The sequence below is a fragment of the Ctenopharyngodon idella genome, chromosome 19 (genome assembly GCF_019924925.1).
Source record: "Ctenopharyngodon idella isolate HZGC_01 chromosome 19, HZGC01, whole genome shotgun sequence".
NCBI classification, from domain to species: domain Eukaryota; kingdom Metazoa; phylum Chordata; class Actinopteri; order Cypriniformes; family Xenocyprididae; genus Ctenopharyngodon; species Ctenopharyngodon idella.
Window position 1 is genome coordinate 13,921,302 of NC_067238.1, and position 14,301 is coordinate 13,935,602.

The window sequence follows — 14,301 nt, forward strand, 5'->3', positions numbered from 1 at the left end:
AATATCATCTTTTGTGTTTTAATGAGAAAAAAAAACGAAGTTACAGGTTTTAAACAGTATATGAAGGTGAGTAAATTAATTTTCATTTTTTTGGGGTGAACTGTCCTTTTAATCTGCCTTTGTTTATTAGAATAAAATGTACTTTGGATAGTTTTACTGTAGCTTGTGCATTTTCATTAATTGATTAATTGAGTTTAATTTTTTTGTCCTCTGCGCTATACGTGTATTTATAGCATTAAAGTGTCTTGTTGCTAGGAGATGGTATGGGAGCCAGGGACTCAACGCACGAGAGAGAGAAAAAGGTATGAGAGCAGAGGGAAAAGGCGCACTTCTTGTGAAAGCTGAATGACAAATACACTCACGCATACGCTGTGAGTCAGTGCTGACGTGCACCCACTGTGGGAAGCTTTGTGTTGCTGTGTGCCCACTCGCTCGGTGGAGGTCTGATCCCACAAACACAACTAATCATGTATGATCAATTTAGTGTGACATGTCTTGGTAAAATTGGAATGAACAGTGGGAAATGCATTTAACTTCAGGATCTGGAGACTTTTTGAAGTCACGTTCCTACAAACCTCTTTGTGAAAGAGGCTGAAATTACAGGCCCATTTGGTGGGGTTTTTTTTATTTATTTTTTTATTTTATTATTTGTCAACCAGTACACTTTTTGATTTATTTTTTCTATTTTGTTTATGCCAATGTGTCCTGCATTGCTGAAACTTCAACAGCCAGAAAAAGGAATCATATTTGACTTATGTGTGGTAATAAGTGTTTGCAGTCTGAATTGAATGTCGAGAAGACATTCAAAGTTTTCCGCAAAATACAGAGAACGCATCTTTCTGTTGAGTTGATTCATGAGTTAATGACTCTTATGAGCTGGTTATTTTTAGTGCATCAAAAACATACAGCACAACCAGTGCAGTCCGATTCATGATCAAATCCTTCACTGAATGAACTTGCTGAATCCACCAGAGTGGTTAATGAATCAGAATCTCACTACTGAACTGTTACTAAAGATACTTTATACATTAACCAAATTTTGTGTATTTAAAGTTTGTAAAACTTAAAGGTGCAGTAGGAGATGCTAACGTTAGCCTGCTAGCATTGAAAGCATACGATCCCACCCTCCCTGCAAATAGCCGTCCAAAGCCATGCCTCCTCCAAAACACATGTGTGCACACACACAGCTGCTCTCGGCAAAGCGTCACAAGAGACAATGTTAAACTACCTCATGTCTCAAAGCACATAACATTACAATAATAATATATGTAAACAACTTGAAGAGCTTGTACCTGACTGCTGCAGATTAATTTCGTTGTTGATACTGTTGACATGGATATGCATAATTCTGAGTCTGACTGAACAACTCTGGTTAGAACGTCACGGGTTGCCATCTCTTAATAACGGTAGCTATGGCATGATTGCAGCATAAGCTCGTTATTTTGATTTAGTAGGAAATGTAAAATTGGCTGCTGTTTGTTTGTGGCTCTTCTTGACTGAGGTCTGTCTGTAATCTGTATAAACTGCATAGCATGAAACACGCTGGTGACGTATGATGTCTGCGCGAACGGTATGCGAGGGAACGTAAAAACATACACTGACAGGCAGGTAGGACATCATATTATTTCATTTGGACCGAATATAATAATTGGATGCACATTTTATGGCCTTCCACAGATGATATATATTTATAAAAATACATTTAGACCATTTAACATAGTGATTATTATCAGGATATGAGGAGACTTTCAACTAGTATAACAAAAATGTTTCTGTAGAATCACCTGTTGTACCTTTTTAAATTCAGTATAATTACTGACTTGTTGACCATATGACAGTATTAATTACCTCTGGGTTAATCATGCGTCTAATCAAGTAGTCTAGCTGATCTGCTTCTTTTCAGTAGGTCAAGTCAGTTTTACATCTCTGATCTGCTAGATGTCTCAACCAAACATCTCAATCATGAGTCAAGCCACATTGCCGACTGTTTAGCAGTTGCCACGGACAGTTAGTACCAGCCCACGATGTCCGAGTCATCCTACCGCCCCCCTGCACAGCGTGCGTCCCCACAGCACATGTGTGCGGTTGGCGGTACTGCTGAGCTGTTCTGCATTTGCTGATTAACACGGTGATAGGCTTTATAAGCAGCCAAGCTCTAAACCATCTGAAAGGGGCATTCCACTGAGCACAACACGTCGTGCGCCAAGACCCTCTCTTTCTCTTTTGTGTGCGAGTGTGGGAATTATGCTGTTATTTTCGGTCGTTCCCACCTGACATGGTGCGCCTAGAGATAGAATCTTGGTTCATTGTTTTTTGCTCTGATTTTGTTTTTTCTTTCCTAATAGGACATTGTGTCTAATTTAGAGCCAGCAGAAATACTGCACCTCATTCTGGTTGAGTCTGCAGACTTTGCTTTTTTCATACTTGACCAAGTATGCCAACGGCAGACTCTCTCAGGTGTTTCTCCAATGTGTTTGACATGCTTGCTTCAAAGAGCTTTCCCGCTGTCTCATACTGTCACGTTGACTCAGCGTTGTGCATGAATTCATAATAGGTCTGTCACTTAGCATGTTGTGTAACCGTCTGTCCATGTTAACGTCCCAAAGCACAAACAGTTTCTGTAATGAGACATAAGACCCTCAAAGTCACGGACATGTTTTTGTCTCGCCTCCAGCGACCTCCTGCTTATTTTCTTCTTTTTCTGCAAGTATTGAGTCTAAAAGTAGAGACTGTGTACAATCTCTCCCTCCCTCTCTCTTTGTGTGTGTGTATTAGCATTTGTTTTGACTACTGCCTCAAGGATTCTGTATCGAAGGGCTTGTTAACTAGACACTATGGCTTTCTGACGACTTATTCAGACTCAGAGATAATTGAGAGATAGGAATTGCATACGAACTTTTACTAGACTAAAATTCAGGAGAGTTGGTCTGCATAAAGACCTACAACATTGGAAACACATTGTTCCCTTATTAATCGGGATAAGATTTGGTGAAACATGCCCTCACCTTATGAAGAGTAGTGAGGTGGCAAGGCTCTCAAGTGTTTTTGTGTCTGACCTCTAGGGTTTGCCTTCCCAGACTGGGCCTACAAGCCGGAGTCGAGTCCTGGTTCCAGACAGATCCAGTTGTGGCACTTCATCCTGGAGCTGCTGCGGAAGGAGGAGTACCATGATGTCATTGCCTGGCAGGGGGATTACGGCGAGTTCGTCATCAAAGACCCGGACGAGGTGGCACGACTATGGGGTGCCCGCAAGTGCAAGCCCCAGATGAATTATGACAAGCTCAGCCGGGCGCTCAGGTAAAGACTAAATCTGCCTATTAAATCCCATTGTAATTGCAGTTGTGTTTGTACTCTGTCGTTTTCATCCACTGTATCTTCGCTCATGAAAAATTCTACGTTAGAGCAGCTGGATGAACTCAGGTAATCACTCTGTTCCAGAACCAAGTGAGCTTCCTAGCTAGGCAACATTTGTAGGCATCATTAGTACTCTACTGATGCAGTGGCTGCTCTAAATGGTCAGCAACTAAAAGATCTTTTTGGGCCAAAATCTTGGTTAAGGCGTTCCCATAATGCACTGCATGAAGTTAAAATTTCATCCAAGGTAGGGTAAAAAAAAAACAAAACGGTAGATTATACATTTTATTATTTATAGTATAGGCCTTTTCTCACCAAGAACGATAACTATATTAGCATCCACACTATTGGACAGTGTTCTATATATTATAAGCACATTGCAGTTATGTCGCCTGCCACTTAAAAGTTCAAGCTCTCTGAAGTCGGGTGGATTCAGATTGGAAGTCAATGTTTTATCATTCATCAGCTGGACAAAAAATTCTGAAAATTATTCCCATTATATTGTTTCTCTGTTTTGTTATCGCTATAGCAATGATGTAAATGTCTCTATTCTAATAGAATTAGAACAATTAATGAAACTTTACAGTTATCATTATAGTTATCCTTGGTGTGAACAGGCCTTATAACTTGTTGCAACATGATCACTTAAGATAACTTGTTAGCTTAGCAACATGCAGACACACTCTACGCCAGGGATGGGCAACTTCGATAGTGATGAGGGCCAACATTTTTTCTCCTTCATACCAAGGGGCCAGATTACTAATCCACACTCATACCTTTTACACCGTCTTACTCAATTTACTTTTTATTAAGGAAAATCAGTGTATAATTAATGCAATTTGTTTTTAAAGATTTTATTAACTGTAAAACTTGTGCAATTATGCTAATACAAATGGGAAACTTTGTTTTCAGTTGACAAGCAATATTACCCCAACAAGCAAATGTAAACATCTCAATTGCATTGTCTGTAAATTTGCAACAAACAAATACAGATGTCCTATTTTTGATTATAAGCCTAGAGAACATTCTCAACTCATCATCAGAGAACAGTTAAAAGTGCTTATTCAAAAGATAGTTGTTCCATATGGTATTACCATAATCCACATCCACATATTACCATGAATAATAAAAATACTATTTTTAAAAATGTTTAAGAACATAATTATGTGCATACATTTGTCATTTATTTGGCAAAAAGGTTTTGTAGACTATGCATTTTACCTTTGAAATCTAAGACAAGTGCAACTCTGGCGTTGCAGGTTTATACTTCTCGTTGGCCATTCTCTTTGCTTTACCTTTCCATTCCATGCCGATCCGAGCCGGCTGGTACGGATATGGTTTCGTTTTCCACTGTGGGGCTGATAACGGAGCTCTTCAGTCATTACCTTAGTAATGCAAGAATTTACACACGATATGCGATGTAAATAGGGACCACATTATGGAGGATGATCAGTTATTTCTTTTTATTGTATGATTAATTTGTGTTCACGTTGCTCAAATAGCATGTTTAGCAAGCTAATGGAGAACCTGGCAGCCAGGCAACAGACAAGTGACCGATCCTGAGTGGCGACGTCACTACTTGCATTCTAGCTGCACGGTTTGGCCGTGCCGTACCAGGCTCAAGTGGACAAATACAGCTGCAACCGTTCCTTACCATTCTTAGGACTGTTCATCCTGGCGGTGGAAAAGGATTTTGTGAGCAGTGCAGTGGTGTAATGGCAGTTTACATTAAAATCTTTCATTACATATTTCATTTCCAGTGGTGTATAAAGTACTTGAAAGCCATACTTGAGTAAAAGTATAGATATCTTACCAGAAAATGACTTTGGTAGAAGTTAGTCACTGTTTAGAATATTACTTGAGTAAAAGTTTTAAAGTATGAGACATTTTTTTTGTACTTAAGTATGAAAAGTATTTTTTTTTTCAAATGAAACGTATTTAAGTATTGAAAGTAAAAGTACAAGTAAATGGAAAATGCAAAAGGAAGAAAAAATGTTTTATTAAAAATCGTTCTATACACAGTTTGAGCAGCAAGATTGTTCAGTTTTAACTCTATTACATTGTTTCTTTGAATTAAAAAAAAATGACAATGTTTATTGTAATTTTTAAATATAAAAAAATACTAATATGTTAATTATAAATTGATAATTCATGTTAATTTGTAATGCATTATAACTAATGTAAGAGACCACTTTAAAATGTTAAAATGTTGAAATTAACAATGAACAATACATTTATTAACCTTATTTAATGTTACAAATGGACTCTTATTGTAAAGTGTTACCATTTCATATAAATCCAAACAGTCATGCTTAAAAATTTCCATCTTTACACACAAAGGCATAGCATAAGTCTATTATATGTATACTTTCACACATTAAATGTAGGTGGGGGGAGTGAATGAACAGTGCTCTCTTCCACTCTCATTACCCACAACTGAGTTGCCCTTGAGCAATGCACCTAACCCCCCAATCACTCCCCAGGAGCTGCAGCAAAAATGGCTGCCAACTGTTCTGGGTGTGTGTGTGTTCAATACTCACTACTGTGTGTGTGTGCACTTGGATGGGTGAAATGCAGAGCACAAATTCTGAGTATGGGAATTTCATATTAGATTGTGATAATTTCTTGTGCTCATTTGTAGACCTACTTTTGAGCATAACTGAGGACTAGCTTACAGTAAAATGTTAACATTCTATTATGCATATTTTTTTATTCTTATGTGTATCGACTGACTGTTATGCTAACATAAAATAGCATGATAGACTATGAACTAAAGATTATCAACTGTGAACGTTAGTCAAGTTTCTCTTGTTGTTCATTTTAGTGTTATTTGTGTGGTATGCCTAAGTGACCATTAACGGAGTTGCTTAGCATGAAGAGCATTTCAGATCATTTACTTACGAGGTCCATTTCAGTTAGGAGGCTGCCTGTAGACGGCAAGGCAGTTACATTTTGTAGCTGTAAAGCTTCTAGCTCAAAGTGGGCTTATATTGCCAGTTTGATCATTTCTCAGTCTAGACCGCTGTGTTTCTCTGGTGATTTTATGTGTACTTGCTCTTATGTCGACTGACTTTGTGTTCAACAACACTTCTGCGCTGTTTGTCTGTCTGTGTTAGTGTTATTTCCCGTACACCATTTTTCCGCCTTTGCCTTTGTCCGTCCTCGTCTGTCAATTGCAATCCGTCCAGTTGCCTGTTTGTCTGTCTCTTCATGTTATTCAGCGCTTTGGACCGGTCGCCATGGCAACCTGCGGATGCCCACTCAAACCTGCTGAACCTGCCTTCACCATCCTAGAATAATCAAGCCCACTTAGCACTCATCAACCATCACTTACAGGATGAGTTTGCGTCCTCCACTTCCGAGAACTCTTTCATTTCTCAAAGAGATATGGACATATGAATGGAAAAGAAAGGGAGGGGGAAGAATAAAGGCAACAGAAAGCTGCTTACAGTTCAGATGTGAAGCAGAAAGTTCTTCAATGTCAGCAGAGAGCGTGAAGACTACTGAGAAACAGAGAGAACTCGCCTCTGTTCAGCACATGTGGAGGACACAAAACACGTCCTCTCAGTTCACTCCAAAAAATGCAAAGCACAGAGGCGCACACACACTCTTGTGACCTCATATTGACTTTTTCAGGCTCTGTTGAAGCTGGTTTTCTTTATTTGCGTAATTTTGAAGTTTAAGGTCTCTGCACTTGCAATCTTTTCTAGGCCCACACAGAATCTGTTTCTTTGAAAAAAACCCTTTTATTTCTAAAATTCTACAAATCTTTCATCCTTTTCATGTTCATTCAGACAAACATCACTATTACTTGTGTGAAAGTTTAAGGGTTTGCTCAAATGCCTAAACTTAAGTACTAAATTTTGGTGTTCAACCCTCAATGTTGGTGTAACCTCTTTTGACTCGGGCCAGTAAGCAACCAGAATACACTAGCAACTGCTTAGCAACACCCTGGCAACCATGGTACTTTGGAATATACCATAATACTGAATGAGTACTATGTTTGTATGGTCTTTCAAGGTCCATCAACAAATCATGTGATATTATCATGGTACATTTCCAAAAACCATAGTAATACTTTAAGTATATAATTGCATTTTGAAATAGTTTAAAATAAATGTTAATTTAAGATATGGTAAAATCTGAACACTTTTGGCTAATTTCATCACGTTTTCAGCTACCAATAACAGTAAATCTATTCTTCAGATCTTTTTTAAAAATGTGTGAAAAGTGTGCACATTCAGCGTGGACCTATTCATTTGGGAAAGAAATGCCTGAAGGCATTCTCTCTCTGCTCACTCTTTTCTTCCATACCTAAGAGGTTGCACGTGTTCCTTAAAACTCAAAACACCATTCAGACAGACTCCAGGCTGCACAGGCATCCCATTGTTGAGCTGTTGAAAATGAACAGACTTCAGACCAACAGACAATTCAAAACAACATGTACACACTTGTTGTATTTACCTTTTAACCTGATGCCGCTTGTAACCCCATGATATAGCCAGAAAGCTGCATTCATGATGAATGTCATCTGTTATGCTTTGTGAAAGTAAACAGAAGGCCATTTGGATCAGCAGTTTACTCAACAGCATATGTACTCCATGTATGTGAATGTCTGCACAACACGCGTGCACAAACAGGCACACTTGAGTTTTTGTGCTCTTTTGAAGCAAGTTCAAATGCACTTCAAAGAGTGGTGTTGTGCATGTGTAAGTGTTGTGTTCATGCGCATGTGCCCCTTTCTTTGTCGAGTATGTGCCTGTGAACTCTTCAGTGACCCGATTCACACATCATTGTATATCACAATTATGTCTTCTTACACATGCACTTTCAGCACCCTCATTGACATCTTAAGATGATTTATGGGTTCAATGTGTTTAATTAACATCTGAAGCTTCAGATGGCCATGAAGTCACGTATCTGCTCTGCACATATCTGATTCTGGTTGGCTGAATCCTTTCATGTATGTAAGAATTTAACATGTGTATGTTATATACAATAACCTTTAGCACTCCTTTAATGATGCAGATAATTACGTCAGGCTTTAACTGAAAAGGGTTTGGTTTTTCTCTCTTTGGAAAAGCTGGTCTAAAATATTGCTTTCTGACAGCTGCAGTATGTGATCGTTTCACCTAAACATCTTGTGTACACCACTTTTGCATGTTACTTCATTCAGAATATCTCACACAGTGATATATCTATCTCACTCAGATAGTCAAGGTGAAGACATTGTAAATTTAACATGATCTATAATTTACATTATGATCATGCAATCAACAGACACAGATTCAATAAATCACTATTCAGTCTTGTAACGTGAATATATAGTACAGTGTTCAATGTTATATTGATTTTACTAAAATTTTGGCTACAGACAGATTTTTGTGCCTATTACCTTATTTTAACAGATCTATTTAACATTTAGAATTTGTCAAGCATAAAAAGTGCATGTGATCTGATTGTTTAATTTTTTTATTTTTTATATAATTGGATAAAAATTAAAGAAAGAATATAGTCTAATCACAAAATATATATTAATAGAATTTATTGGTATTCAATTAGTTTAAAATAAACAGTTTGTTTTTTTTGGTCCTGAGTTTCAGTTTTCCGCCAAGAATTTTCATTTTCGATGCATCACTTATTGGAAGAGAACTAGAGTTGATGTATTGTGTTTGAAAACTGATCACAAATTCAAAATTCAAAAATTGCAAATTCAATGTTGTAGAACCTTTGCATCTCTAAACTGGTCATTGCCTGTGCAAAGTTTAGCAAGTGTGAGAATGTCAAATACATAAAAATGGGCGGCCTTCAACATATTGTGACTCAAGTGTGTAACAATGCCAACACTGTCTTCGCAGATACTACTACAACAAAAGGATCTTGCACAAGACCAAAGGGAAAAGATTCACCTACAAGTTCAACTTCAACAAGCTGGTGCTGGTCAACTATCCGTTCATTGACATGGGCTCAGCAGGTGAAGATCCCTGCTTCTAAATTTCAATCTTTCTGAGACCCGTTTAGTTTCATATACAAGTAAAACAAGACTTCAGCTATTAATTTCTAAACCTTTCCCCTTAGGTTCTGGTGTTCCACAAAGTGCTCCACCTGTCCCATCTGGCGTTAGCACCCACTTCCGCTTCCCTCCATCCACGCCATCGGATGTCCTCTCTCCTAGCGAGGAACTGCGCAGTCCAGGTGTCTTCAGTGCTGTGCCTCGACGCATAGCTCGTGGCTCTGTCTCCGACTGCAGTGATGGCACCTCCACCAACTCGGAGCTTGAAGAAACTGGCATAGCTCCTGGCGATGACCGCCCGGCGGACCGTGCCTTCAGAAACCTGCTCCATCCACGCTTGTCCCACGACTCCTTGTTCCGTGTCTACGGAGCACCGCCCAACCCAACTGGGCTATCCAGGAGCGGGCCCCATGTGCCCCCACACAGGGTCCACCCTGAACCCTTGTCCCCATTCCCAGTGTCCCCTCTCCCAGGCCCTGGAGGCTTGCTGGCTCCTGCTCTTTCACCAGCTCTCTCCATGACCCCTACATCTCACATGCCCTACACACCTTCTCCATCCCTGTCACCTATGCTGGGCTCCCACTTCTCGTTCAATCCCGAAGACATGAAGCGCTATCTGCAAGCTCACACTCAGAGTGTCTACAACTATCATCTGAGCCCCCGTGCTTTCTTGCACTACCCCAACATTGTCATCCCCCAGCCCCAACGCCCAGACAAGGGACTGGGAGGGCCAGTGGGTGTAGGTCCACACCTGTCAAGTCACCCTCTGCACCACCAGGCTGAGGAGCCTCATCTATCTCCTTTCAAGTTTAAGTTACAACCACCACCACTGGGCCGCAAACAGAGAGAAGGGCCAACCGCAGCTGGAGCAGGACATGCTCCAAACTCCGGAAGCGCTGCTGCTGCTTTCTCGTACAGTGGGGAGTCTGGTTCATCCTCAAACTCTGCCTCATCTGGAATGATGACCAACAACTCAACCCCAGCTGGTCCACCAAAGATCAAGGTATGTTTACCTTAAAATCAATTCTGAAGAACTGTAGCTCCTTTGTGAATGAAAATGGTTTTCTGTAACTCTCCTTCTGTTTCCTCCTTTAGGTTGAGCCCATCTCAGACATGGAGTCGGAGGAAGAAGTCGAGGTCACAGACATCAGTGAGGAGGAGCATGAAGATGATGAATGTGATGTCTTTTCACCTCCCCACCCCAATGGTGGCCCTGCCCCTCCACCCAACCATGATCGTATGACAGATGATGATGATCTTGAGGAAGATGTCTTCAAGACCCCAGCTGCCCCTACCTCAGGGGTTGGGCTGAATCTTTTAGGTCTAAAAGCAGAACCCAGGGAGCTAAACCTGGGCCAGGGCGCTCCCGTCAGCCCTGGGGGTACACGCTGCATCCCCCTGAAGCTGCGTTTTAAACGCCGCTGGAGTGAGGATCAGCGGATGGAGGCGGGAACCGAAGAGGCTGAGGACAAGAAGAGCAGGGCAGAGAGGGAGGAGCTTAACCAGGAGGTGGAGCCCAAACTGGGGGAGGAAAACGGAGACCGGAAGAGTCCGGAGACTTTGGTTGCACCCCTGGGGACAGGCCAGAGGAGGGTGAGCTCTGAGCTGCAGCGAGCAACTGCACAGCTGTCTTTAGAAAACAACGTTTGTTGAAGAGGACGTGGTCAAACACATAAACTTGGCAAAACAAAGCTGTCCTCCTTACAGGCTGAAGGCAACTGTTGCTCACACAAGTTATGTGAAGACCATCTATTCAGCAAGTTCAGATGCCCAAACCATCTTTTAAATTTCTGTACACACAGGTTCACTCACTTCAAAATGTTGCAACACTAAAAAAATATTACTGACATCTTTTTTTGCAGTTTAATTAACCAGGCCCTTTCCACAAGTTTAGCCAGAGCCCCTTGCTTACTGAACCCATTCCTTTGTTTGCTGTGTTAGACAAACACCATCCCACTAGTCTCATTGAAGCCTTGGACAGGATCTACTCAAGTCTAGGATCAGCTCTCAATACCTTTTAAAACAAAATCAAGAGATTACAGAAGTGCCTAAACCGGATGTTGATGCACCCCTGTAAAATATGGGTAGAGATGGTAATAATGAATAATTAGATGGTGATCAATTTTTTTTTTTTTTTTTTGTCTTGTCTTGTCTTGTCTTGTCATTCATGCCTATGGAATTTAGGGTCACGGGCCAGTGGACATTTTTTCTATTAAACAGACACTCTTGGATGAAATGCAGGAAAGATGCTGCCCCCCACCCCCCAAACCCAATCACTGTTCTCATAATTTGCGGATATGGACGCTTTTTCTTTTCTTTTTTTTTTCGCATACAAAGATTCAAGTCCCAGACGTTTTGCGGAACCAACTTGCCTTTCGCTCTCAACCCAGGACCTTCATATCACTGCCTTCAGAGCCATAAATGCTAGTGTACTACCAGCCTTCACTACCAATTCTGGACACTTTCCTAGCTGTTCAGCAAGCTCAGCCGACTAATGGGACCACTCAACAACCTCTTAAAGTAATCTTAACACGTGTATATACATTGGGGGATTCATTTTATATATGTGTTAGTCCATCTTCATGACCACCAGCTGGATGACAATTTATAGATCACACATGATTATTCCTTCTCCAACTTATTTATTTTTTCTATAATACAGTTTTAACCCTGGGGGAACGTAATAGGAATGCTGGGGCAACATATCAGAGGGCGCTTTATGGTTTTAGCTTCGTAATCATCCCTAAAACCATTTATACAATGCTCCACACCCTTCTGTTTTGTAAAGAACACAAACCTTCTTGGTTTGTTAGGCGTAAATCTCAGGCATACCTCCCCACGTCCCTTTCCTCTATCTAGTAGGTTGTCTTTGAATATAAAGCCTTCAAATGAACAAACATTTGTGCCTTTTTCACAGAAGACTGACCGCCCAATGCTTTTAAATGGGTTGCTTTATCAACACGTACAAGCTCACATACAGGAGAGGCCTTAGAAACATGACCTCAAACACTGCTTTTATGCCTTATTTAGTTTTGTACCTTAAAAGAAACTATCCTAAATAAGATTTGCATTTAGAGTCCATATACTCTCACTTTATTGCTCGATAGTCATATATATTTGATAAAAGAACAAACGCTGGTTTTGATACAAATTATATTTCAGAAGGTAAATCTATATGGAAAATCTATGTAAGGAAGATGTTTAGTTTCAGGGCCCTTACAGTGCTTTACTGTGAAAGAAAAGTGTTGCTCTATCTAGACAAAGCTAAACATTACTGACCAATCGTTAAGAACCCTGAACGGCACAGTTGTCCTTGGCCTTATAAGGTATACGTATAGTTTTAACTCGACCCGTTGCATTTGCATTTGCGTTCTCCCTCTCAGTCTCTCTGCAGTGTTTTAGTTGTAGGAGGCTGTTTTATCCACGATGATCAAGATTGAACAGGTATCACATCCTATTTGGCTTAGCGTTTGGCTACGGCCAGCTCCATTTGTAGCAAAATGCCGGGACTTTGTAGTAAATGACGTCACGACCATATCCTTGAGAAAGGGACCTCAATTCTGCGAACTGACAAATAGAAAGTGGACATGCAGCCTCTTAGCCCTCATCTAAGGAGGAAGTATAGGACCTGACACACTTAACACTCATATTTTTTTTTTTTTTTTTTTTAAATACTTTTTTGGAGTTTGTTTGGCGGCCTTACACCGGTTCAGTGTCTGTATTTCAACTGACTGCTGCCTTATTTGTTAGAAAATACTTTTTCTTCTCGCTCTCTCTTCAATATAAACAGTGCTGTTTTATTATACCTTTTTTGTTTATATTACCATTTATCATTTTTAATGTTGATATTATTGCTGGTATTTCGTTTGTACCCCTTACCTGAATTTTAACCTCTCAAGATGAACATTTTAATAAATCGAACTCCTCTACCCTCTTTGATACCTTGATATAAAATTGCTCTGGCTTTGTATTAATGCTGGTTTTTAGTTGTAATTAAGAAAACCAGTTGAAGAGGGAAGAGTGACATAATGCTATCACATTATTTTTATTTTATAATGTCTCTTTTTTGGTTGTGTACATATATAAATATATATTTTCCATTTTGAGGGGATGATGTAAGAAAAAGACAAATATTTCTTTGTGTTCAAGGTCTTTTTTTGCTTCTTTCTTAAAGCTTTCCATCTGTCTCTCAACGGTTATGTAATACTTTGTAAAGAGAGACGAAACTTGACGTTACAAGGAACCATGTATACTTTAGTTTCTCATGTGGTTTCTTTTGCTCTTGTAATTAAAAGTGTAATCAGGGTTCATTAAAACAGGTAAAAAAGGATCTGGCTTTCTTGTCCTTTACTTCATTTGCATCTCTCAGTTTCCTGATTTTTCCCTGTTGATGGTGTCTTGTATCTGTTGGTAAACACTTTAAGATAAAACTAATATTTCAACATTTTCACTATGCTTTCTATGAAACCTCATACATTTGAATATATTAACAAACTAAAATGATCTTATTAAATCAAATGTAACTTTTTTTAATTCAAAAACTAATTCAATTAGTACCCATAATTACCCATTTTTACTAAACCTAAAAGTGGTGTTATAATATTTAATTTGGCATAATACTACAATAATGTACCATAGTAATACCATGGCGTTTTTGGGACTGGTTGGGGGGACAGTTCTAAAAGCTGCTGAACATGAATCCAGGCCTGTACAAGCACACATATAGTTGTTTTGCTTCTGTAGGTTCATTTTGAAATGCAAAAGAACAAGGCCTGTTATTCTAGATCCTGTTTGAACTGAAGCAAGATGCAAAATGAACTAGGATTTACTTTCCTAATGAACTGGAAATTCACGCCACAGGGAGACCGTTAACACTTAACGTTTCTGCACGAACCAGATAGCGTGGGTTGAACACAAAACAACAACAATTCGTT

The 14,301-nt window shown here is 39.6% G+C and overlaps 1 protein-coding gene across 2 annotated transcripts in view; it reads left to right on the top strand.

Annotated features, from left to right (window-relative positions):
• Window positions 1-13,697, top strand: part of erf (Ets2 repressor factor) — a 32,956-nt gene extending 19,259 nt beyond the window's left edge. The window contains exons 2-5 of one of the 2 annotated variants that reach the window (XM_051873005.1): window positions 3,063-3,297; window positions 9,213-9,328; window positions 9,433-10,370; window positions 10,463-13,697. In XM_051873005.1, the coding sequence (XP_051728965.1) occupies window positions 3,063-3,297; window positions 9,213-9,328; window positions 9,433-10,370; window positions 10,463-11,020 (1,847 nt within the window). In that variant the 3' untranslated portion in view covers window positions 11,021-13,697. The remainder of the gene's footprint in view (window positions 1-3,062; window positions 3,298-9,212; window positions 9,329-9,432; window positions 10,371-10,462) is intronic. The other variant, XM_051873006.1, reaches the window with a different exon arrangement.
• Window positions 13,698-14,301: the final 604 nt, after the last annotated feature.